General features: G+C 53.6%; 2 protein-coding genes across 7 annotated transcripts in view; one reads left to right on the top strand and one right to left on the bottom strand.

Annotated features, from left to right (window-relative positions):
• The window catches only part of TJP3 (tight junction protein 3), a 30,526-nt gene extending 12,489 nt beyond the window's left edge, over nt 1-18,037 (top strand). For all 4 annotated transcript variants that reach the window (NM_001045874.1, XM_010806965.4, XM_005208914.5 and 1 more), the window contains 20 exon segments: nt 3,253-3,309; nt 3,425-3,534; nt 4,207-4,309; nt 4,555-4,903; nt 6,219-6,322; nt 7,396-7,555; nt 7,830-7,938; nt 8,459-8,517; nt 8,944-9,010; nt 9,230-9,386; nt 10,288-10,396; nt 10,536-10,773; nt 11,687-11,898; nt 13,095-13,190; nt 14,828-14,898; nt 15,335-15,545; nt 15,628-15,728; nt 16,113-16,400; nt 17,395-17,441; nt 17,809-18,037. In NM_001045874.1, the coding sequence (NP_001039339.1) occupies nt 3,262-3,309; nt 3,425-3,534; nt 4,207-4,309; nt 4,555-4,903; nt 6,219-6,322; nt 7,396-7,555; nt 7,830-7,938; nt 8,459-8,517; nt 8,944-9,010; nt 9,230-9,386; nt 10,288-10,396; nt 10,536-10,773; nt 11,687-11,898; nt 13,095-13,190; nt 14,828-14,898; nt 15,335-15,545; nt 15,628-15,728; nt 16,113-16,400; nt 17,395-17,441; nt 17,809-17,911 (2,742 nt within the window). In that variant the 5' untranslated portion in view covers nt 3,253-3,261 and the 3' untranslated portion in view covers nt 17,912-18,037.
• Nucleotides 18,038-18,116: 79 nt separating this feature from the next.
• Nucleotides 18,117-25,559, bottom strand: APBA3 (amyloid beta precursor protein binding family A member 3). Of its 3 annotated transcripts, none has more exons than XM_015472068.3 (11): nt 25,451-25,559; nt 23,883-24,424; nt 23,758-23,797; nt 20,681-20,826; nt 20,474-20,560; nt 20,208-20,369; nt 19,672-19,851; nt 19,335-19,547; nt 18,660-18,779; nt 18,431-18,571; nt 18,117-18,341 (listed from the first exon to the last, which is right to left on the bottom strand). In XM_015472068.3, exons 2-11 carry the CDS (start codon nt 24,411-24,413, stop codon nt 18,270-18,272), a joined length of 1,692 nt encoding a protein of 563 aa, XP_015327554.1. In that variant the 5' UTR covers nt 24,414-24,424; nt 25,451-25,559; the 3' UTR covers nt 18,117-18,269.
• Nucleotides 25,560-25,918: the final 359 nt, after the last annotated feature.

The following is a 25,918-nucleotide window of genomic DNA, read 5'->3' as shown; positions in this document are numbered from 1 at the left end:
GGGGTGTTGAGGACTTATTTCCTGAAGGAAGAGACACTGCCCCTGGGGCTGTGAAGGATGAATAGGAGTTTGCCAGGGAGTACAGCATGTGTAAAAGCCTGGAAGGGAGGCTGATTGGTGGACCAATCAGCAAAGTACCCAGAGAGACAGCCCCGCCTAGCCTTCACACCCAAGAAGAAAGATCAGAAAATCACAAATTGATGATTAAACAGGGTAATTGAAGATGGTTTTGGAAGCCATGAGTAAAACCTAATCAATAGAGCAGAGGAGTGGTAGCATGCCAGCCAGAGAAGATTGGCTAGTCTGGGAGGTCTTCCTGGGGAGGTGGCATTTAAGCTGAGACCCAAGTGTCAGGGGACAGCTGTATGCATGTTGGGAGGGTGTCCAGGCACAGGAGTCAGCCGGGGAAAGGTTGGGGGTGAACTAAGCTGAGGTGGGCTGCGGGGTTCGGTGTGACCCTATGGGTGTCAGAGAGCCTGCCAGTATCCGTGGAGGCGAACCTGCACGAGCCAGAACAAGCCATGGCCACCTGCGCCTGCCCCCTGAGGGCTGTGATTCCCTGGGGGCTGATTCTTAAAATAGAGCCAGGAACTCAAAATGCAAGGGGATCATTTAATGACACCAAACATAAAATCAGAGCAAGTGAAAAGATTTAGTTCCGAAAAATGTTTAGAAGGGGAAAAAAAAAAAAAAAAAGAACAGAAGGGTGCTGGGACCAGGTGGTTGAGAGCAAAGGCGTGGGACAGACTGCCAGGGTTCACGTAGTGCTGTGTGACCTCTAGTACGTTACTGAACCTCTCTGGGCCTCCTTTTCCTCCCCTGTGAAGCAGGAAGGCAGGAATAGAAGCAGAGCCGCTTCCTGAGGTCACTCAGGAGTAAAGGAATGGGTACTGCATAGTGCTCGCTGGCAGCTCATGAAATAGTGTTGCTTATTAATGTTACACAGAGGAGAAAGATCATTATTATTACTTCTCACTACAACCACTGCCGTCCCTCCAGAGGCTCCTACTGCTATTTGTGGGAGACTCCAGGCCCCCTTCTCACACCTCGGCGCTGAAAGATGGGGCAGCGGGGGTGAGGGAGGTACCCATTGTACAGATGGGGAAGATGAGGCTGGAGAAGTACCACCACAGCCAGTCAAGTGCACACTGAAGGATTTGAATCTTGGTGGTGCAAAGCAGACCCAGCTCCCAGGAGGGCTCATGACGCCCCGCCCTTGGCTTTGTTTCCCTCTTCTCCTAGGGCCTCCTACCTCCCTGGAGCCTGGAATGCTGCTCTCCCAGGAACCTCTAAGAAAAGGCAGGGAAACACCACACACTGCACAGGGAATCCCCCCACACCTGCTATGCTGTGTGGGGAGGGGGCATCATTTCTACAAGGCCCCCCAGGGGCAGCAGCACATCCAGATAGAAGTAAGGGATAGGTGTGGGCCACATACCCCCTTCTGTTGGCTGCGTGACTTCTATTCCCAAAGCCTCTGATCTCCTCTGTACCCTGGACTTGAAAATAACAGAAGCCACGCCTCTCCACCCCTACGCTCCAATTGCTCTGTTGTCTTGGCAAGTGACTTTCCCTCTCTGGACCCAGCTTTCCTCATCTGTGATTGTTGTTCAGTCGCTCAGTCGTGTCTGATTCTTTGCAGCCCCATGGACTGCAAGTATGCCAGGCTTCCCTGTCCTTCACCATCTCCCAGAACTTGCTCAAACTCATGTCCATTGAATTGGTGATGTCATCCCACCATCTCATCCTCTGTCGTCCCCTTCTCCTCCTGCCTTCGATCTTCCCCAGCATCAGGGTCTTTTCCAATGAGTCAGCCCTTCGCATCAGGTGGCCAAAGTATTGGAGCTTCAACTTCAGCATCAATCCTTCCAATGAATATTCAGGGTTGATTTCCTTTAGGATTGACTGGTTTGATCTCCTTGCAGTCCAAGGGATTCTCAAGAGTCTTCTCCAAACAGTTCAAAAGCATCAATTCTTCGGCATTCAGCCTTCTTTATGATCCAACTCTCACATCCATACATGACTACTGGAAAAAAATCATATAACAGATGAATAATAGACTATCTGTTAACAGAACACCTGTTAGTGAGCAGATTAAATGAGATCTTACTGCAAAGAGCCTGGCGCAAAGGAAGCACTTCATTTAATCATTCCATAGATAGAATCCGAGGCAGATAAAAATCTCTGCCCTCCGAAGCAGACATTCTAGAGGGAGAAATACAGTGACCAGATTTTTAAAATTCAGAGAATGTCAAGGGATCACAGGTTCTGTGAACTGGGAATCAGGATGAGGTGGATAAACTGGTCTGTTGTGGGGTGGGGAGGGGCCGGTTGCAGACTGGGTGGCTGGGAGAAGGAAGTGAGGGAGGAAGCCAGGTAGAGATCTGGTGGACGAGAGTTTCAGGCAGAGGAGAAAGTGTGTACAAAGGTCCTGGGGCAGGACCGGGCCTGGCGTGTTGGAGGAATGGTGAGGAGGCCTGCGGGTCTGGAGCAGAGTGAGTCCCTTGTGCCTGTGGGCTTTGCTCGATGCCCACTAGGCATCGAGTCAGATCTCCCAGAGGGAAAGCAACAAGGACTTGCCCCTTCTCTATTTCCATTACAGTTCAGCACCATTAACATCTGGGAAAGGATCATTTTTCTTTTTTTTTTCTGTATTTCTTGTTGCTCTGGGTCTTTGTTGCTATGCGCGGGTTTTCTCTAGTTGCGGCAATCAGGGGCTGTTCATTGTGCTGCACGGGCTTCCCACTGAGGTGTCTTCTCTTGTTGCAGAGCACAGGCTCTAGATGCATGGGCTCAGTAGTTGTAGTGCACGAGCTTAGTTGCTCCCCATGGCATATGGAATCTTCCTGGACCAGGGATCAAACCCATGTCCCCTGCATTGGCAGGCGAATTCTTATCCACTGTACCACCAGGGAAGCCCATGGATGATTCTTTATGGTGGGGTCTGTCCTGTGCACTGAAGGAATTTGAGAAGCATCCCTAGCCCCCACCCACTCGATGCCAGGAGCACACCCAGTTGTGACAACCACAGATGATCCCAGATACCACACAGTGTCCCCTGGAGGAGGCAGAACAGTTCTGGGTTGAGAACCACTGACTTAAGTCCACTTTGCAGATGAAAAAACTGAGGTCTCAGGAGACATTGCAACCATCCCACAGGCTTGGGCCAGGAGAGTGTCAGAGCTAGGCTCCCCACCCAGGTATGGAGACCCCTGAATCCTCACAGCCACCTTCCCTGCCACCCCCCTCCAGGTGCTGGACATGGAGGAGCTGACCATCTGGGAACAGTACACTGCCACGATCAGCAAGGTGGGGCCTCCCTCTCCCTGCATGGGCGCCAACAAAAACAGTGGGCCGGTCCCCGTAGGATGGCCTTTGTCCCAGTGAAAAGCAGAATCGCGTTCTGTTTCTCATCCCCTCTCAGGACCCCCGCCGAGGCTTTGGCATCGCAATCTCTGGTGGCCGAGACCGGTCCGGTGGATCTGTGGTTGTGTCCGATGTGGTGCCTGGAGGGCCGGCTGAGGGCTGGCTACAGTGAGTGTCAAGGCAGCTGGGTTACAGGGGACAGGTGTGTCAAGAAGAGGGACCTATATGGTCCAGAGTCTGGAGGCTAAAATGTGCCTGGCACCTCCCAGCTCTGACAACACAGGACTGGAAGCTGGCAGCATGACTGACTGTGTTCTCGGGGTTATGGTAGCCCTGGAACGCTCCTGGAACAAATATCCTAGAAACCTCTTTTTGGCTGGAGGGAGAGTGACCCAGTATCCTGAGGTCTTGGGGGCAGGAGGCTCCTGGGAGTTATTTTGGGAAAAATGGTTCTTGGGCCCGAGTGGTTGACAGGTGATGTGATACTCAGAATCGGGGGCCAGCTTCAGAGAGAAATAGAGTGTGAAACAGAGAGAGAAGGGAAGAAAAGCATGAAGAGGGGGGCCTAGAGAAAAAAGTAAGGCGGTATGGAGATGCCAGCCGCAATTGCCGTTTCTGTTCTACAATTGCATTTCATCATTATGTGGGTTCTTTGATCAGCCCCACTTTACAGATGAGGAAACTGAGGCCCAGAAGGTTGTCTTTGTGAGCCTGGGGACACTGATGGTTTGGAACCAGGCCTTGTAGAGCTGGGGGTACCTGCCAGGGGCCCTCAGGGAAGGCCTGGGGAGAGGGGCTCCCAGCAAGGCCTCCTCCCTGAGACCTGGCCTTCTCCCTCAGGACAGGGGACCAGATTGTCATGGTGAATGGGGTCTCCATGGAGAGTGTTACCTCCACCTTCGCCATTCAGATACTCAAGACCTGCACAAAGATGGCCAACATTGTGAGTGGGAGGGGCAGCTCCTGCCAGCAGCACCTCTGTCCTGGCTGAGTCCCCCACCCCATCCCCAATCCCCGATCATGCTGCCCATGGGCAAATGAATAAGCTTCCCCCAAGCCAATGGAATTGTGTCCCCATTTCATAGCTTGGATGTTGAGGCTCAGAGGGACCAGAGTCCCCCAGGGCTGCCCAGGGGATGGGCCAGAGCCTTGAACTGGCCCCCCACCCATCTTTGCCTCCCTTAACAGACGGTGAAGCGTCCCCGGAAAGTCCAGGTGCCTGCCACCAAGGTCACTTCTGCCCCGGGACACCAGGACTCAGATGAGGAAGACAGGCTGCGGTGTTTGGAGGAGGCTGACCACGGCCGGGGCTACGAGGGGGACACGTCTAGCGGCTCTGGCCGCTCCTGGGGCGAGCGCTCCCGTCGGCCAAGAGCAGGTCGCCGGAGCCGGGCCAGCAGCCGCGGGCGCAGGAGCCCAGGTGGCGGCTCCGAGGCCAACGGGCTGGCCCTGGTGTCCGGCTTCAAGCGGCTGCCACGGCAGGACGTGCAAATGCGGCCCGTGAAGTCCGTGCTGGTGCGGAAGAGAGAGAGTGATGGTGAGCCTTAGGGCTATGTTGTCGGCAGGGGGTCTTGGAATCCCTGGGAAAGGGCCTCGTTGCTGCCCTGACATTTGGTCACGCGTGGTGTGTGCTCAGCAGAATAACAGCCCCCAAAGATGTCCACGCCCTATCCCAGGACCTGTGGACGTGTCATCTCACGGGGCAGAGGGGACTCTGCAGGTGCAATTAAGCTAGGCCCCTGAGATGGGGACGACCCTACATTCCCTGGGGACCCAGTGTCTTCACAGTGTCCTTATAAGAGGGAGGGGGAGAATCAGAGGCAGAGAGAGACGGGAGATGCTGAGCTGCTGGCTGTGAGGGTGGAGGGAGGGGCCGCAAGCCAGGTGATGCCTCGAAGCTGGGAAAGGCAGGAGCCAGTGCTCCCTGGGAGCCTCTGGAGGGATCAGCCCTGCCCACACCTGAATTAAGTCCCATGAGGCCCATTTCAAACTGTGAGATAAATCTGTGTGTATTATACGCACTAAATTTGTGGCATGTTCTTAGAGAAACAGGAAGCTCACACATCATGACATCAGTAGATTGTCAAGGTGTTCATAGGTAGAGAACAGTAGACCTTTACCTCTACAGAGGTAGAGAGACATGACCTCTCACTCCCTCTTGATTCAAGGACAGAATCATGATCTCGGAATTATGGTTACGATGTGACAAATGGCACTGGGACCTCTACCCCACATCATAATTTTAATACTCCTGAAAATGTTCGTTGTGATCTCATTGAATATTGGGGATTGTGACCCCGAAGCCCTTTTGGTGTTGTCATCAGGGTGTCTGGAAGGGACAGCCCGGGCTCTGCCCTTTCTCAGGTGCTTACTGCCAACCACCATGCAATGACATCAGAATCCCTGCCGCAGGGCATTTGCAAAGACCATTTCCCACCTGAAACAACCTTCCCAAGACCCTTGCAGGGTTTGCTCCCTTGCTTCATCTGAGACCTGGCTCAGACATCACCCCTGTAGAGAGGCTGTCCCCCGACCACCTCGTCCCAAATGGCTTCCCCCCTTCCCACCAAGGCCACTTCCCCACCTCCCTGATTTCTCCATCTTCCCAGCTCTTGGCACCACTTGGTGCTCGTGTGTTGCATCTCCAGCTATGGGGCACCAGGTCTGCTGTCACCTGCTGACAGATACCTGAGGTGGAGAATGCCCGCTGGAAATGCTGAAGCTTGCCCCGTCCCCTTAGGACAGCAGCCGGGAAGGCAGGGTGGTAGAGAGCAGGTGAAAAGGCTGGGATCTGAGAGCCCCTGGCAGCCTAGACCCCAGGCCCTGCCTCAGTTTTCCGCCTCCTCCCACAGATTTTGGGGTCAAACTGGGCAGTCAGATCTTCATCAAGCACATCACAGATTCGGGCCTGGCTGCCCAGAACAGTGGGCTTCAGGAAGGAGACCTCATCCTCCAGGTAAGCCCAGGCTTCCCATTAGAGGCAGGGAGACCAGGGCCAGAGAGTAACAGTGCTACCAAGACACCCAGTAAGGTCAGCAGAGCTGAACCACTTGCCGGCTGCATTGTTACCTATTTTCCAAAGGTTGGAGATGGCTATGCAGGATTTTCCGCCCTTTCCCCCATCTGCTGCTAATCCATTGCCAAATGTTGGTTTCTAGTACTCCCTTTGGGTTGTCTGTTTCTAGTATCCTCAGAATCACATGGCCAGCTGGCTACAGCACTGATTCGTGGACCTGCCTTAGGTGCCTGGATACTAGTGATCCAGAAACCAGGCTGCAAGGGGCAGCTCTGCCTTAAGAGTTCATTTCCTTCTAGACTCCTCCCCTGAAAATCTGTTTCTAGTGATTCCTGATGTTTGATTTCCAAATCATTTCTGGTTGATTGTTTCTAAACTCTTCTCAGAGTTGTCTGTTTCTAGTGACCCTGAGTGTTTCTAGTGGCTTAGGGCTGACGCTTAGAGCTTGGAGGTGGGGGGTGGCTAGAAACTCACAATCGCAAGGGTTACTGAAAACGGACATTCCCAAGAGGAAATGTTAGAAATGGATTCCTGGTGAGTTGAGATGACATTAAACCCTCCCTAGGAATTGTGCATTTCCAGTCTACTTCCGGATGTCTGTTTCTAGCACCTCCTAGAGATCATCTGTTTCTAGTATTTAAGTATTTACTCCCTCACCCCCAATTAGGGTTGTCTCTATTATTACTCCTGTAATATCTGTAATATCTAATATCTGTTCCCCGTGTCTCCTGAGAAATTTCCCTCTCTGGGGAGATGAGAGAGTCAGTCCATTTTTAATTTTTCCCTAGCATCCCCCACCCCTCTTAGAAAACTGTTTCTAGAATTCTTCCAGAGGTCAGTTCTCGGCATAGTATCCTCTCACAGAAGGAATGCTATCATTTTCTCTTGAGAATGTCTGTTTTTAGTAACCCCTGAGAGTTGTGTGTTTGTAGACCCCCCACCAAAATATCTGTTTCTAGTGTCCCCTATCTCTCGTGAACTTGCTTCCTCTCTCCTCTCCTGATTCCTTTTAGATCAACGGGGTGTCCAGTGAGAATCTGTCGCTGAGTGACACACGCCAACTGATTGAGAAATCGGAAGGGAAACTGACTCTGCTGGTGCTCAGGGACCGAGGCCAGTTCCTGGTGAATATCCCTCCGGCCGTCAGTGACAGCGACAGCTCCCTCCTGGAGGGTGAGGGGCCCTGGGCAGGGAGGTTCGAACGGAGGGCCAGGGAAGCAGGCTGTGTCTGGCAGGGCCAAGCAGGGGTTGGTAAGCCTGGCCCTGAGAGGCTCAGAGAGGGACAGAAACTTGCCCAAGGCCACACAGCAAATCAGAGCTGGAGGTTCCCAGCTGAGCCTGACTCTGGTCTGGGCCCCTTTGCTTAGAGAGGCCTGATGTGCCCCTCCGTGAAATGGGTCCAGCCTGGAAGACCATGCCCATGGCTGAGACATGTTTTCCCCCACAGACATCTCAGACCTCGGCTCAGAACTGTCCCAGGCACCACCATCTCACATCCCACCGCCACCTCAGCATGGGCAGCAGAGTCCAGACACCAGCCGAACCAACTCCCCCGTGTATGTAACCCCATTGGCTAGGATGGCCAAATGAGAGGGGAACACGGGCATGTCTTTTCCCACATTGGGTAACCTTGAGGGTGCAGCCATGGTGGCCTGCCTGGAAGAGGTCTCTCCTGTCCATAGGAGGTTCCAAGATGTGGTCTAGGGCTATAGGCTTTTGGGGGTAGATAATCCCCTTCTAAGCTCCCTCCTATGGCTGTTGGTGGGAGGACTCAGACCCTCAGCAGGGGGGGTCTCTCTAGAGGAGGGGACCACACAGGAGTAACAACCAGTGGTAGAGGTCACCTCAGTCCATCTTAGAGGCCAGAGGACAGCCCATGCCAAGGTTCCAACTCTTACTTCATTATTGGCTCTTTAGGTCATTGACATGTCATAAGGAGCAGAGGGCCTGAGATCACACAGCTGCAGAGGGGCAGGACTAGAATTAAAACCCAAGTGCTGATAAATTCAAATTCTTGTAAAATTTGCTGCTCAACATCCACCCCCCAAACCCCACCCCAAATCTGTTCCCCACCAGGGAGAGCCACCGGCTTCCGCGGGAAAGTTCAGTGGATTCTAGGACCGCGTCAGAACCAGGTGAGCAGGGACTTCTTTGGTGGTCCAGTGGTTGAGACTCTGTGCTTCCAATGCAGGGGACTTGGGTTCAATCCCTGGTTGGGGAACCAAGATCCCACATGGCATAGCAGGAAAAAAAAAAAAAAGACATTTCAACAATGCTGACTTCTCATTTGGCATCAACAAATATATTTTTTTAAAACCAAACAGGTGAGCACCTCTGTGGTCAGTCTGAGCACCTCTCCTCTGGTTTTTCTGATATCAGCCAATGAGGCTGTGCCATGCAGAGTGTGGAAGGCTGGCATGGGCCTCAGAGGTCAGGGACAATTGCCCCGGAAGGAGCGGGGGTTGGGCAGCCACATTCCAAGGGGCAGGGATGCCCTACAGCAAAAGTTTGGCGGCTGGACCGGTCAGTGCACTTGGAGAAAACTGGCTGTTCCCTTTCAGACTCCCCGAGGCCAAGAAACTATGACATCTACAGGGTGCCCAGCGGTCAGAGTGTGGAGGACCACGGGTATGTGCCCCAAAAGAAAACTGAGGACCTGCACACGCCGGGGTGCCTCCCCGGTCCCCACCACCTGCCTTCCCGGGACACCCACGTGGGGCTGTTTGGGAGGTTCAGCTCCGAAGCTGGGAAGCTCACAGTCCACCTGACTCCGCCTCCCGCATGACTCCGCCTCTGCCTGCTCTGACTCCGCCTCCCACCTGACTCCGCCTCCGCCTCCCTGCGCAGGTACAGCCCAGACTCGCATGTGGTCCGCTTCTTCAAGGGCACGAACATTGGGCTGCGGCTGGCCGGAGGCAATGACGTGGGCATCTTTGTATCCGGGGTTCAGGCGGGCAGCCCAGCTGACGGCCAGGGCATCCTGGAGGGAGATGAGATTCTGCAGGTGAGCGGGAGTTTTAGCTGGGGTAGCTGGCGGTGGGCGTTCTGGGTGGTCCCCGAGTCTGTTGCTGCCTGTGAGCCCTCCTCTTGGGCCTCCTTGGGGACTGGCAAGACCCTCAGAGACATTCAAATTTATGTGTGTGTGTATATATATATATATATATATATATATATATATATATATATATTTTGGCTGCTCTGCGTCTTCCTTTTTCTTGGGGATAGTTTTGGTCACCACCTCCTATACAATGTTACAAACCTCTGTCCATAGTGCTTCAGTCACTGCATCTGTCATATCTAATTCCGTGAATCTATTCGTCTCTTCCACTGAATAATCATAAAGGATTTGATTTAGGTCATACCTGAGTGGCTTAGTGATTTTCTCTACTTTCTTCAACTAAGGTCTGAACTTTGCAGTAAGGAGCTCATGATGTGAGCCACAGTCAGCTCCTGGTCTTGTTTTTGCTGACTGTATAGAGGTTCTTTGCAGCATGTGGAATCTTCCCGGACCAGGGATCGAACTCTTGTCCCCTGCATTGGCAGGTGGATTCTTAACCACTGGACCATGAGAAGTCCTCGTTCGTGTTTCACCAAATTCCCACCAGTGTCCTGGTCCTGTCACAGCTGAGACCCCCCCGTTCCTATGTCTTGATGTTGAACACTCACTGAGACTTGGTTGTGCCTGAATTGATTATATTTCCCGTTTCCTGGTTTCCGGGTCAAACCTTCACAAGTGTGTGTGAAGCCTGGGTGCTACAAGGCAATGCCTCCATTGGAAAGCCATCCCCTAATCTCCAGGACTCTTGACAGCAACCCTGGAAGGGGAGGGTTGAGAGCTTTGTTGAGAGGAAGAGCTGGGATCTCTCACCTGGGGCATCGTCCCATCTGCACCCCATTCCTGGCAGGTGAATGATACCCCGTTCCAGAACCTGACCCGGGAGGAGGCTGTGAACTTCCTGTTGGGGCTGCCAGTTGGCGAGGAGGTGGAGCTGGTGACACAGCGCAAGCAGGACAGTGAGTGTGTGTGTATGTGTGTGTGTGAGAGAGAGAGAGAGAAAGGTGTGCGTGGCCCAGGGCTGAGTGCGATCCACAGTCAGGCCCTGGGGAGGGGTGGGGTCTGGGTCCCACCAGTTCACGGAGTCTCCCCATCCAGTCTTCCAGAAGATGGTGCGGTCTGGCTTGGGCGACTCCTTCTACATCCGCACGCACTTTGAGATGGAGCCCAGCCCGCCATCCGGCCTGGGCTTCACCCGCGGAGATGTCTTCCACGTGCTGGACACATTGTACCCTGGCCCCGGGCAGAGTCCCACCCGGGGAGGCCAGTGGCTGGCAGTGCGCATGGGGCGTGACCTCCGGGAGAAGGAGCGGGGCATCATCCCCAACCAGAGCAGGTGAGGACCAACCACGCACTGGAATAGGTTTAGCATCACTACTTAGCATCCCTGGTGGTGCACTCTGGAGAGCCCTGCAGAAGGCTCCAGCCAACCAGCAGCACTAGTATCAGTTTCCCGCAGCTGCTGTAACAAATTACCATAAACCTGTGGGCTTTGAGCAACATGCATTTATTTATCATCTCATGTTCTGGAGGTCCAAAGTCCGAAACGCATCTGATGGGGCTCAGTCGAGATGTGGGCAGGGCTGGGTCCTCCCGAGGCTCTAGGAGAGCATAAGCTCCTGCCTTTTCCAGCTGCTAGAGGCACCACCTCCCTGGCTTGCGGCCCCTCCCTCCATCCTCACAGCCAGCAGGGCGGCATCTCCTGTCTCTCTCTGCCTCTGACCCTCCCACCCCTCCCTTTTTTTTTTTTTTTTAATTTATTTATTTTTGGCTGCACTGGGTCTTCCTTGCTGCACACGGGCTTTCTCTAGTTGCAGTGAGCGGGGTCTACTCTTGGCCGCGGTGCTCGGGCTTCTTATTTCAGTGGCTTCTCTTGTTTTGGAGCGCAGACTCTTAGGGCACACAGGCTTCTGTAGTTATGGTGCAGGGGCTTAGTTGCTGTGAGGTATTAGGATCTTCCTGGACCAGGGATTGAACCCGTGTCCCCTGCATTGGCAGGTGGATTCTTAACAACTGGACCACCAGGGAAGTATCTCCCCCCCGCTTTTATAAGGACCCTATGATGACACTGGGTCCCCCCAGGGAGCCAGGGTCGTCCCCATTTCAGGGGCCTTAAATTAATCCCTCCTGTAAAGTCTCCTTTGCCCACTGAGGTGACCCGTCCACACCGCCCCCTTTTCAGGCCATGGACATCTTTGGGGCTGTCATGCTGGACTCTGGTGCTCACTTACCTCCTCCCTTCTCTCCAGGGCTGAGCAGCTGGCCAGTCTGGAGGCTGCTCAGCGGGCTGTGGGGGTCATACCTGGAGCCTCAGTGGGCTCCAACTCACGGGCCGAGTTCTGGCGGCTGCGGGGTCTTCGTCGGGGAGCCAAGAAGACCACCCATCGGAGCCGCGAGGATCTGTCAGCTCTGACCAAACAGGGTCACTACCCACCGTACGAGCGCGTGGTGCTGAGAGAAGGTGGGCCAGGGTGGGAGGAGGCGAAGGGCCTCAAATAAGTGTTCAAAAGCCACAATCCTTACCTCCCTCCTTCCACCCCAAACACCCACTTTTAGTTACCTTAGGACCAAAATGCCGTGCCATGCCATGCTAAGTCGCTTTAGTCGTGTCTGACTCTTCGTGACCCCATGCACTGTAGCCCACCAGGCTCTTCTGTCCATGAGAGTCTTTAGGCAAGAATATTGGAGTATGTTGCCATGCTCTCTTCCAGGGGATCTTCCCACCCCAGGGATTGAACCCACATTTCCTGCGGCTCCCACATTGTAGAAAGATTCTTTACCACTGAGCCACCAGGGAAGCCCAGGACAAAAATACATACGCACAAAACCAGGAGATTCTTTCCCTACCTGAGAACCAGTTGTAAAAATACACCTTATCCAGATTCTGGAAGGGAAAAGATTAAGCTCTTACATACAGCCTCAGGGCAGAGGATTAAGACCAGGTGCAGAGGCTTTTAGAACAGTGGGAGGATGGGAATAGCAGGTGACCCAGAATAAGTTGGCTCAGATGATAAAGAATCTGTCTACAATAAAGGAGATCCCTGGGTTGGGAAGATTTCACTGGAGAAGGGAATGGCAACCCACTCTAGTATTCTTGCCTGGAGAATTCCATGGACAGAGGAGCCTGGTGAGCTACATGTCCATGGGGTTGCAAAGAGTTGGACACAACTGAGCGACTCACACACACAAACAGGAGAAATGGGACATAACCGGATGTGATTCTGTGCCAATAAAACTTTATTTACAAAAATAGGCACTGGACCGGATGTGGCCTGAGGGTTGTAATGGCAGTTACCAACCACTGAGTTAGCTGGATTCAGCTGCTCTAACAGACCTCAAGGGACAGCTGTATAAACAAGAAGTTTCCTTTTCTTTCAAGTAACAGTCCTAATGTAAGAAGTCAAAGAGAGCTTCTACCTTTCCATGAAGGATACAACCCAGACTTTGCTTATCATTCTGCTTGCATCCCATTGGCCAGGACACAGTCACATGGCCACCTTTACTGCAAGGGAGGCAGGGAGTTGTAGTCTTTAGCTGGGCAGCCATGGGCCTCACTAGATCTACTGTGGAGAAAATGAAGAAGCAGTTGTGCAAGAGGCTAGCAGTCCTTGCCCCACATGGGATCCTGATTCTTGTCATTGATTCTCTGCCCTTCAGCGAGTTTCAAGCGCCCGGTGGTGATACTGGGACCCGTGGCCGACATTGCTATGCAGAAGTTGACAGCTGAGATGCCTGACAAGTTTGAAATTGCAGGTAAGAAACCGGGTCCTTTAGCAACCTCACTGGTGAATCGTTTCATAGCCCTTTCCTAGGAACTTCCCTGGTGGTTCAGTGGTTAAGATTCCACCTTTCAATGTAGGACGTGTGGGTTTAATCCCTGGTACCAAGATGCCACGGAGTGTGGCAAAAATTTTTTTAAAAAGGAACCCTTTCTCAGCCTCTAGGGTTGAGGCAGTGTGGTAAGGGAGCTGCTAATGATGCAGCCTCAATTGACCTTGGCACTCTTTGCCCAGAGAGCCTCAGAATCCTTAACACGTTTACCAGGCAGTCATTGACAATGGAGCCAATTAGACAGTTGCCAACTGTCCATTCATTAGTTCAAGACATTTGTTTATTGAGCTCTAGACACAGTGTTGAACAAATACACAGAATTTCTGGAAGAGACCAAAAGTGAACAACTACAGAAATAATTAGGATAGGGTAGAGAATCAGCGAATTGTAGCTCCTGGGCTAAGTCTGGTTGTTCTTATTCAGCCTGCTAATGGAGAATGGTATTTATAAATTTAAAATGGTTGAAAAGAAGGTAAAATAATTTTTTTTGGTGATATGTGGAAAGAACTGAAAGCTATGACTTGAACAGATACTTGTACATGAAATTTCGGCATGATTCACACCAGCCGGAAGGTGGACACAGCCCAAGTATCCGTCAACAGGTGATGAATAAATAAAATGTGCTCCATCTATCCATGGAATATCACTCAGCCTTAAAAAAAGGAAGGAGATTCAGACACTTGCTACATGGATGGACCTTGAGGACTTGATGCTCAGTGAGAAAAGCCAGACACAAAAAGGAAAAATACTGTCTGATTTCACTCACAGGAGATCCTAGATGAGTCAGATCCACAGAGACAGGAAGTAGATGGTGGGGCAGGAGCTGGGGGAGGGGATGGGGAGTCTGTTTCATGAGGACAGAGTTTCAGTTTGGGAAAATGAAAAAGTTCTGGAGATGATGGTAGGGATGGTTGCATGATACTGTGAATGTATTTAATGCCACTGAGCTATGGACTTAAAAACAGTTAAGATGGTACATTTTATGTTACACAGATTACCACAACAAAGAGAAAAAAGCAAGGTTGTGTCCCCCTCCCTTCTAGGCACCCCAGAGCAAGGCGTGCCTTCTCCCTCAGCTGCCAGGATATCTAGGAGGGCTTCCTGGAGGAAGCAGTGCTCCATCTAGGGTCATAGAAGACACATGGGGGTGGGAGAATAGCTTCTTTTGGGTCACAGCCCAAGCAAAGGCCTAGAGCTGGGACTGAGCCTTGGAGAGTGAGTATCTGGAGCTCAGACTCTGCACCCAGCTCCTCATGCCATTTGGCTCAGTGACTCTGAGCTGGTGACCTTATGTCCCTGAGGCTCAGTTTTCCCATCTGCCAGATGGGCCAGTAACAGCCACTCCTGTTCAGGAGGAGGAGGTAAGGGTCATGTTCAAGAGGGGACCCAGTGTGGTATCAGGCATGAGGCCAACAGGAGCTACTATTGCTGGTGTTAGGATTTTCAAGGGCCATGGGGAGCCATGGTGGGTTCTTGAGAAAGGGAGGGGCAGGTAGACATGAATTTGAAGGGCCAGTGACTGCCCTCCTGAAGCTGCCAGTCACCTCTCCCCTCCACAGAGAGCGTGTCAAGGACTGAGAGCCCTTCCAAGATCATCAGACTGGACACCGTGCGGGTGATTGCAGAGAAAGTAAGCAAGGCTGTGCTGTGGGTCCCATTTCATGGATGGGAAAACTGAGGCCCAGGCCTCCAACTTGCTCTGGCCCCATGCCCAACAGATGTGATTTTCCATGGAGGCCCATTTTGGAGGCTTTTTCATGTGGAGGGCTTGAGGGGGACAGAGCCTGCCCTGTGTCATGCAGTGGCAAGCCCTGGGAAAAGGCAGAGAATCAAACTGGGGGCTCTGTGCTCAAGACACGGTGACTCAGGCCAACATGCTGGCCTGCAGATGTGCGTGGCTTGGGGGTCCACTCTGACCTCAGACTCTTCATCTCCATCTGTTTGATTCTTCACCTGTCTCCAATGCTCTGTCTCTGGGCATGGTTTTTCTCTCCACTGTCTCTCTCTCTCTCTCTCTCTCTGTCTCCTGGCCCTGCACCACTGCCCCCGGCGCTGGCCTGGCCCAGGACAAGCACGCGCTCCTGGACGTGACACCCTCAGCCATTGAGCGCCTCAACTACGTGCAGTACTACCCCATCGTGGTCTTCTGTGTTCCTGAGAGCCGCACAGCCCTCAAAGCCCTGCGCCAGTGGCTGGCCCCCGCCTCCCGCCGCAGCTCCCGCCGGCTCTACGCCCAGGCCCAGAAGCTGAGGAAGTACAGCGACCACCTCTTCACAGGTGGGATGGGAGCTGAGGGTCTGGGGTGGGTGGTGGGCCCTGGCCCGAGCCTCCTGGCCATGCCGATGCCCCCTCCCTATAGCCACCATCCCCCTGCAAGGTACGAGTGACTCCTGGTACCAAGAGCTCAAGGCTGTCATCCAGGAGCAGCAGATGCGGCCCATCTGGACGGCTGAGGACCAGGTATCTGGGCCAGGGGGTGGGACCCGCCTGGAGTTAGGGACTGAGGGGCGTGGCCAAGATTTGACCCTGAGGTTAGGGTTTCTGGACCTGGTTCCTGGGGTGAGATGGGACTGGGGGGTTGGGTTTGGGAATTGGGACTTCTTTGGGGGCTGGAGTCAAGGCTTGGGGCTCAGTTCAGATTTGGAGGCTCTGTCTCGAATAAGGTCAATGGTGAGAACTCACCTTGGGGTCAAGAGTTAAGCCTCAACTTGAGGTTGAGGACTGGAATTTGAAGGGTGGTGTCATGGGTCTGGGGTTTGGTCTCAGATCAAGGAAGTTTGGGGCTGGAGGCGGGAGGGGGGAGGGGGAAGGGTCTTGGCTCAGCCCGGCCATGTGCACCCACAGCTGGACAACTCCTCGGAAGACAACCTGGACCTCCCCCACCATGGCCTGGCAGACAGCTCCGCAGACCTGAGCTGCGACAGCCGGGTCAACAGCGACTACGAGACAGATGGCGAGGGCAGCGTCTACACGGACGGTGAAGGCTACACGGATGGCGAGGGTGGGCCCCACACAGACGTGGATGAGGGGCCCCGGGTGCCAGCCCTGGCCCGGTCCTCAGAGCCTGTGCTGGGGGATGAGGCCCGGATCCCGCAGCATCATGGGAGACCCTCCGGTCCCCAGGAAGCCCAGGTGAACAGAGCACAGGGGTGGCACCAGCAAGGGTTTGGGGATGGGGCTGAGACGTAGGGGGCCTGTTAACTTACCAACCCCGCACCCCGTCCCCCTGGATGTGAAGGAGCAGAAACTTCCCTGATCATATTAGTATCTGGGACCTACTTCTAGGGTGTTTAAACCAGAGTCACTTAGAACAAATATTTAATCTCTGCATGAGTTTCCTTATCTTAGATTCAGAGACTGATGGTAAAGTCTTGACATCACAAGCTCATTGTTTATTTGGTTGCTGCTGCTGCTTTGTTTTGTATTTTTTGGCCACGAGGTTTGAGGGATCTTAGTTCCTGGACCAGGGATTGAAGCCAGGCCCCCTGCAAAGGGAAGCTCAGAGTCCTAACCACTGGACCGCCAGGGAATTCCCACAAGCTTGTTGTTTAAACTGAATACACTTAGTCCAAGTCCTTCCCCATCGTAGTTAGGTATTTGACAGTAATAAATATTGACTCAGCACTTATTCTCTGTGGGGCTTCCTCAGCCCCCTAGGTGCTTTTCTGTGAATTCAAGAAAGTTCTCCAGACCCTCTCTAGGGAAATGTAAAAACGTACAAATCTATGATGTTGCTGGTAGAATGGTGCTGTGGGGTTGTGCAGTGCCCAACCTGTTCAACTGTCTATGGCATCCTGTTTATGAGGCAGCTCTACGCTAAGCAGTGGACATACATGAACTCATTTATGTACTGCTGACAACATGACTCTGAGGAATGTCACAGATGGGAAATCCAACTCTCTCTTTGTTGACAGGCTGGGAGATCTCAGCCAAGGCCTTGCCCTGTCCAAATCCATTTTCTCATTTAAAATTGGGGATGATTTCAAGACTTCTGTGGGGAGGAGGAGAAAGTTTGTGGGTAGAACTGCCTGGCCAAAGGGAGGGAGGTAGGATGGGGGTGATTACTCATCCCTATTTCTCATTCCTTAGTGGGGATAAGTGTTAACTGCCTTTCTCCCTCTCCAAGATGGATAGCCGCCACCCACAGGGTCAACGGCGACAAGAAAGCATGCGGTAAGAGTCCCTATACTCCACATTGGGGCTGCTCAACCCCCCACCCCGGGATTTTGGGGTGCTTAGAATCAAGCTGTGGTGCTAGCACCTTTGTGGTGCTAGAGCCTCGTGGTGAGACAGAACCAGAGAGAGCCACTCCAAGCCTCATGCAGTCAGGGCCATGAGAGTAGGAATCCTCTTCCTGGGAGGATGAGAAGGCTTCCCGAAGGAGGGGACATTGGGGTTGGGGCTTTGAAGGATGTGTAGGAGTTTGAGAGTCTTGCTCATCTCTGACTACACCCACTGTGCCTAGTCCAGAGTCAACTCAGTTAACAGTAGGTAAGTCCACACCCTCCCCACTCACAGCCTCTTCTATTTTCTCACCCAGGACATATGAGAGGGAAGCTCTGAGGAAAAAGTTTACACGAGCCAGAGATGTGGAGTCCTCTGATGAAGACGGCTACGACTGGGGACCAGCCACTGACCTGTGACCCCCTTCCAGGTGGCCAGCTGGCCTGTCCTCCTATTTCCTCCCTGGAGCTGAGACTCAGTCTCCCATACAGAACCTAGAAACCTGCCTCCCTCTACCTGGTATTTAATAGAGTATTTTCACAGCACTGGCTTCTAGTGATTTCCTGGGACAAGGGGCCACAGTCAGTGTTGTCTTTCCTCTGTCAACCTCAACAGACCCAGATCTGAGGTTTTGCCCATTCAATAACCTTTTAATTTTTTACATCAGAATATAGAGCCTAGAAACCTTTGGGACCTTGGCCAGCCGAGGAGGTTCCGCGGACGGAGTTCCAGGGCCAGCTGGGGCTAAGGCACAGTGGTGGGGGTGAAGGTAGTCGATCACAGGTACACCGGCTGCTCCTGGCCTGTGAGCAGGCGGTAAGTGGCGGCGGGCATCGTCTTGATGTGGACCTGGGGGTGGAGAGGAGGCCGAGGCTGGGGTTGGGCTCCTCCCACTAGACCATGCCCACAACTGGCTCCTCCCACAAGACCCCGCCCACCTCAATGTGGGCCTCTGTGAGCAGCTCGATGATGCGAGCGTGGGGTGTGGCCACCACACTGTGCCCATTGATTTCAATGATGCGGTGCCCGACGCGGACGCCCCCACGCTCAGCGATGCCACCCCGAAGGAGGCTGCAGATCTGGGGGGAGAGGAAGGGCCATGCTGCTCAGGGGGCCAGGATTGGGGCCGCCCCACCCCCTTCCCCGGTCCCTGGGCTGGGAGCTCACGATGCCGTCCTCCACGCAAAAGCCCAGCTGCTCACGGACGTGCGGCCGGCGGATGATGGCCGTGGTGACCGGAGGGCAGTGGACGATGCTGAGGGTCACCAGCGTCTGCGACTTCACTTCCTGTGCAGGACGGGGGCTGTTGGCCTGGCTGGACCTCCGCGGAGGGGGCGTGGGTGGGGTGCTGCCAGACTTCTAGTCAAACTGCAACCTCTTGGGCCTCAGTTTATCCACTGATAAAATGGAAGCTGTAGAGTCTACAAGACCTCTTGAGAAGTGGTTAAGAACCCAGACCAGAGCTGGGCGGCCTAATAGTCAGAGCTCCATCACCTCTCATCGCCCTGGGCTTCAGTTATGGTCAGAAGTGAGGTTCTAGCAGTGCCCACAGGGTTACAGACAGTAACATGGCATGGACCGTGTCAGTCCTGCCCTTCTGGCCTGGCCAGGTCCCTCCCCATCTCTGGGCCTAGGTTGCCCCGTTTGGGCAACAAGGGTCAAGACTCAAGAACACCCTTGCTGCCTCGTGGCAGAGTCAAGGCTCTCTGCATTCCATCCTGCTCTGGCACCAGCAGGGTGTTCCTGGGCTTCTCCTCTCTGAGCCTCGGTTTCCTTAAGTGCCTGGGAGCCACATGGCGGGGCAGAGTGGGCCTCGCAGGCCCTCCACCCTGGAGCACTCACCCGGACGGCGGCCTGACAGGCAGCCAGGGGCAGCCCTACCAGGCTGGTCCCGTTGATGGCAGTGATGCGGTCGCCGATGCTGAGGGCCCCCGAGCGCTCAGCGGGGCCCCCGTGCAGCAGGTTGGCAATGACGGCTGTGGGCAGCAGGGAGCCCCAGCCCGACTCCACCAGGGCCACACCCAGACCCTCGCCCCGGCGTTTCTCGATGAACACCTGTGGGGCCACGGGTAGCAATTGAAGGAAGCTTAGAAGAGGTGAGAGGAACGGGGTGGCGGTGGGGGGGCGCGGTTCTTCAGGTTCACTTAGTGGGCTGGGATGGGGAGCCCTGGTTGCTCACCTCCCTGCAGTTTTCGCTGTTGGAGAAGTGGTCGAGGTCCCCATTGTGGAGGTGGCCGGGACCCATGGCCCCCTGGCTCTGCTGGGTGCCCACCTGGCTGGGGTCGATCCCGCTTTCCCGGAGGAACTGACTGTAGGCCACGGCAAAGGCCTGGCCGATGGCCTGAGCGATGAGCTGGGCCTGTGGGATGGGCGGCACCTTTCTGGGGGTCCCGCCTACCTCCTTCAGGTCCCCCACCAACACACTGATATTCCCAGAGCTGGCCTTTGTACCCCCAAGTGGGACTGCCCCCCAAGCCTCTGCCTGAGAATCTAGGGGAGGGGAAGGGAGACAGGCCTGGGGCGGGGAGGGCTTGTGGAGGTGGCTGCCGGTCTCAGTGTCTTACAGGAAGGCCGGGGATACATGGCTTGGGGCCCAGAGCAGGGTGGGGATGGAAGAACACAAGGGTGACAGGGTGGCTGGGTGGGGCTCTGGTGGAGGGCAGGGGCCCAAGCAGCGCCCCCTCGCCCCCGGGACACCCAGAGCCCGCTGCTCACGTCCTCTGACTGGAAAACATGGCAGATCATTTTATAGAGGCGGCGGCTGTGGGGCTGGGCTGCTGGCCTCTGGGCCAGGCGCCGCCGGGCCATGAGAACCAGTGTGCTGCCGATGTCAGCGATGTACGAGATGGTCTGCAGGGCGTGGTCCATCATGGCCTCCTGGCGGGAGTGGGGAGACTGAGCTGGGTGGGCTACAGGAGCCTTGCTCGGCCCTGCCCTTGGTGGAGCCCCCCACGCCCCAGAGACCAGGCCCGACCCAGTACCTGGGAGTCAGTCATCAGGACCTTGACCCTCTTGGTGGAGACGAACAGGTCCACCTCCGTCATGGGCTGAGACTCCCCATCAGGGGCCTGTGGGGAGCAGGGTGGGGCATGGAGACCCCCAAAGACCCAGACTCTGACCCACCAGGCTCAGGGGTTCTCAGAGGAGCCTGCCTGCCCGCCCATCCACCCGCCAGCCCAGGGCTTCACCTTGACACGGTCCATAGCCTCCTGGGCCTGTGCCATGCGCGTGCTGGGGGGTGGGTTCCGCTCGGACACCAGCTGGGTGGAGCCCAGGTACTTGGCCCCAAATATGACACCGTCTAGGAGGTCTTCGTGGTCGCAGGGGCCAGATACTAAGGGTGACAGCAGAGGTGGGTCAGCCCCCTAGAACCCCCGCCAGCCTCATCCACCCCTATGGGCTCTTCCCAGAGTCCTGGATGGTCTGGAAACACAAAATTCTGCTCTGCGGCTCAGCACCTGGAGCCACACAGGTCCATCCACTCTCGGGTCCCAGAGCCATTCCGTCAGCCAGAGCCATGGACCAGAGGCTTGACCCTCATAGATGGAAAGCCCTCCGTCCATCTAGAGCCTGGTCTGCCCAGGGCGCAAGGACTCCCAGGCAGAGCACGCAGTTTCAGGAGCAGGCTGTGGGTCTAGAACCATGGCCAGACCCAAAAACAGCTCTAGTGCCCACAGATGCCTCCACCCTGTGTTTCTGGAATTCCAGGAATCAGGCTAGAACCAGACAGACTCACTCTTATTTCTAAGACATGTGACATTCTAGAACCATGGTCAACTCTGCTAGGTAGTTCAGGAATCCCGATCAATCTAGAAACAATTAGGTATACCCACTGTTCTAGAATTCTCTCCAATCAGCCTAGGACCATAGACAGCTCAACTCCATGGTCATAGAACTGCGCAGAATACAAACAGGCAACTGTCCACATAGCTCAAACTCTCATTCTATCGAGAACGCCAGGGGCTCCTGATCCACGAGTATAGAACTCCCTGATGGGTCTCAAACCACAGAATTCTGCCAGGGGTTCTAGAAACCTAGAATCAGAATTTCTCCACTCTATGATTCCAGAACTTCTTAATCAAGAGAGCACTGGGGGGACTTTTCCTGGTGGTCCAGTGGCTAAGACTCCATCCTCCCAATGCAGGGGGCCCTGGTTTGATCCCTGGTCAGGCAACTAGATCTCACATGCTGAAACTAAAGATTCCACATGCTGCAACTAAGACCTGGTGCAGCCAAATAAATAAACAGTTTTAAAAACAGATAGCATCCAGAAGCTCTTCCATTGGTTCTACAATCTCCACAATGATTCACAACTGCAGGTGTACCTGGAAATTCTAAGATGATCTGAACAGTCCAGAAACAAACAACTTTGCTCATAGTTCTAGAACCCTCTATCTCAGCCCAGAACCTCAAAAAGCTTTGCCTTCACGGCCCTAGAATTCCCTGAGTAACCCAGAGCCAGACAGGAGTGCCAGTGATTCTAGAATATTCTAACCAATAGCTATTGCTTTTTTGGAGAACCACAGATGTAGGCCTAGGGAATGAAACCACACACCTGTGTGGTTAAAGGTTAGCCAGTTCTGTCCTTTTGTCCTTCATGAGCTCAGCATTCCAAGACAACAGACAACTCTGCTCTGGGGTTTCAGAGATGCACCATCCAATATGGTAGCTACCGGGCACAGGTAGGCATTGTGCACTTGAAATGCAGCTGGTTTGGACTGAAACATGCTGTAAGTGTAAAATGTGACACTGGATTTTGAAACTCTCATATTACAAAATAATAATAATTATAAAATGTTAATTGTACATTGAAATAACATTTTAAATATATTGGGTTAACTTTAAAATTAATTTTTTCCAGTAGTCATATATGGATGTGAGAATTGGGCCATAAAAAAGGCTGAGTGCTGAAGAATTGATGCCTTCGAACTGTGGTGTGGGAGGACTTTTGAGAGTCTCTTAGACAGCAAGGAGACCAAACCAGTCAATCCTAAAGGAAATCAACCCTGAATATTCACTGGAAGGACTGATGCTGAAGTTGAAGTGCCAGTACTTTGGCCACCTGATGTGAAGAGCCGACATATGTGAAAAGACCCCGATGCTGGGAAAGATGGAAGGCAACAGGAAAAGGGGGTGACAGAGGATGAGATGGTTGGATGGCATCACTGACTCAATGGACATGAGTTTGAGTGAACTCTGGGAAATAATGAAGGACAGGGAAGCCTGGCATGCTGCAGTCCATGGGGTCACAAACAGTTAGATGTGACTTAGCGACTGAACAACAACAAAGTTAATTTTGAGTGGTTTTTTAATGCGGATTACTAAGAAATTTCAAGTGATATGTGGCTGGAATTGTATTTCTGCTGTAGAGGTCTAGAACTTTCTGACGACTCTAGAACTGGACAGCCCTGCCCAGTTCTAGCACAGCTCCTAATGGTCTAGAAAACAGAGATAAATTCTATTCACTCCATGGTTCTAGACTGCTCAGTCGGGGGAGAACTCGACAGCTCTGCTCATCATTCCAAAATGCCCTAAGCAGCCTAGGTCACATTTAACCACAGGCAAAATGCCAGGTTCTGGAACTTGCTAGGTCAATCACAGCTCCATGACTTTAGAACCTTCTTGGAACTACAAGTCCAAACCAGCGCCCTTTCCCATGATTACAGAACTTGTCCTTTGACCTAGAGCCTCAGGCAGCATGGGGGGAGAATATTCTTGAACATTCCAGGTGGCCAGAACAGTACTTCTCATGCCTTGAGGGCAGACTGGCAAACTCTTCTGCAAAAGGCCAAACAGTAATTAATTTTTCTACGGTCTCTGATGCAACCTGGCCTGTGGTAACAAGAAGGCTGCCACAGACAACACTTGAATGAATGGGCTTGAGTTTGTCCTGATAAAACTTTATTTGTGGATACTGAAACTTGAATTGCCTATCATTTTCATCCATCAAGAAATACTTTCAATTTTTTTCAACCATTAAAAAATGCAGAAGCCATTTTAGCTCACCAGACATAGCAGAAGGCCCATGGACGGTAATGTGCCAACTCTTGCTCTAGAATCAAGTCCTACAATTTGCCAAGGTTGCCCTATTCATTCCAGAACATTCTCAAGACTGTCTCTCTTCTCCCGGGTGTACAGAATCTACTCAAAACCAACCTCAGGGCCTCTCGAGAAGCCACTCCTCATGGGCTAACTTTGTGCCAGATTTTGGGAACTCGGGTCGGGCTGTTCTGAAACCCCTGAGCCCCTGGGGCGGGACACTCACCCTCCTGGAGGGCAGGGTAGGAAGCCAGGGTCTTGGGTCTCTGGAAGAAGACAGAAGAGGGGCAGGCCTGAGTCCTCCTGCTTGGCTCCCAACAGTGGAGGCCTGGGGGGTGGGGTGGGCTCTACCTGGACACTGGCAGGTGGCTCCTCAGGAGTGACCAGAGGTGAGGTCTCCAGCCAGGGTTCTGGGGAGCTGTTGGAGCTTCTGTCCTCATCCTGCTCGGCGGAGGCACCCTCCGTCCACTCCTGGGGGCCAGTGTCCTCCTCTGGGTCCTCGGGGGGCTGCAGCAGGCGAGGAGCAGGGTCCGGAGGTTTCTGGGAACCCGGCAGGGAAGGAGGGCCCTCATCTTGCTGCAGCAGATTTAGCAAGTCTTCCCGATCAGCCTCAGCGGACAAGAGCCCATGGGCATCAGCCATGTCCCGCGGGGCCAGGCCGTGGCCAGTGGCAATGTGCAGGGGGCATGGAGGTCCATCCGGGGACAGGCCCACCAGGTCACCCGGAAGAGCTTCAAACTGTTGCACCAGGTCCTGAATATTTAGCCCATCAAGTTCCATCTGACTCAGGCTGCTTGAGCCTCCTGGTGTGGGGTCCCACTGGCAATCACGGGTGAGGTCCTGAGAGGGCAAAAGTGTGTCCCTGGGCTCTTCCAAGTCCATGGCTGGAGGTCCTGGAGGGGGTTGGGAGACTGTCAGGAATTCCATGCCTGGACCCTGGGCTCAAGCCAGCATCTGAAAGGGAGAATCAAAAATGAGATTTTCTGGGCTTCCCTGATGGCTCAGTGGTAAAGAATCAGCCTGTCAATTCAGGAGACATGGGTTTCGATCCCCAGTCTGGGAAGATCCCACATGCCATGGAGTAATTGAGCCCAGTGAACCACAACTATTGAGTCCGTGCTCTAGAGCCCGGGAGCCGCAACTACTGGAGCCCCTGAGCTGTAGAGCCCAAGCCACCACAATGAGAAGCCCATGCACCTCAGCTCAAGAGTAGCCCCTACTCTCCACAACTAGAGAAAGGCCCACGCAGTAATGAAGACCCACAGCACAACCAAAAAAAAAAAAAAGATGAGATTTTCCAGCTGCCAACTTGATACTAGGATCTAGCCTGGTAAATGTTCATAGAGAACACATAATTTAATCCCCACTATACCCCGCAAGGAAGATTCTGCCATGATCCTCATTTTACAGGGGAGGAAATCGAGGTGTAGAATCAGCAGTTGTAAGGCAGTGGCTTCCTGGGCTCCAAACCGGAGGGGATTCACCTGTGCCCGTCTCCCCAGACCTTCCCCTCCCACCCGTGGACCGTGTACAACCCAACCCTGATTCTTCCAAGTGTTCCTTCCCCGGGATGTGGGACCCAGGGACACACTCTGACTATACAGACCCGACAGGTGTAGGTACCGGATACCCAGAGACTCAAGATCTCAGTCCAAGACTTCAGATCCAGAACTTCAGACTAAATACTAGAGTTCCAAAATGCCAGAAAGCAGAGTCACCTCAAAACCTCCAATGCCACATTCAAGATCAACCCCAGACTCAGACCTGGACCTCAGACCCAGCCTGAAGACACAAACTGGAGCCTGAAGCTGAGAGTTAAGACCCTAGTCCTCTCGCAGACCCCAGACTCAAGACTTCAGACCCGTGACTTCAGATGCTGGCTCCAGACCTCTCTATGCCCCTCCGGGACAATCACTTACCAAACCGAAGTAGTCTCAACCCACGGGGGCGCCGAGACCCCTAACGTGAGCTGGTACCGTGTTTCCACTGACCACCGCCTGCCAATTCCTGCCAATTCCGCCGCCGCCTGCCAGATCCGCGCAGCGATCCTGGATCACTGGGCATGCGCATCCCCGCTGGGCTTGCTGGGAAATGTAGTTCTCGCAGACAACCTCGCCCGCGCAGGAGCGCCAGGTATGTGGACCACAAGTTCGAATCCCAAGCCTTCGTTTACTCGGCGTGAAAGCTCCGACGGGGTTCTGAGTCTATTTCCTCAACTGCAAAGTGCGGTTAAAAATCACTGCTTGACTGCTACCTCTTTGGTCATTATTCTAAGGGATAGCAGATGGGAAGAAATGGGACTGGAAAAATACTAAAGGCGCATGAGAGACGGACTTTCCGACTGCAGGGGTGCCAAAAGCGGCACGGGGAACATATTATACACAGGC

This window comes from Bos taurus, chromosome 7 (genome assembly GCF_002263795.3).
Source record: "Bos taurus isolate L1 Dominette 01449 registration number 42190680 breed Hereford chromosome 7, ARS-UCD2.0, whole genome shotgun sequence".
Classification (NCBI taxonomy): Eukaryota; Metazoa; Chordata; class Mammalia; order Artiodactyla; family Bovidae; genus Bos; species Bos taurus.
The sequence above is the reverse complement of the archived record's forward strand: the minus strand, read 5'-3'. Positions and strand labels throughout refer to the sequence as shown.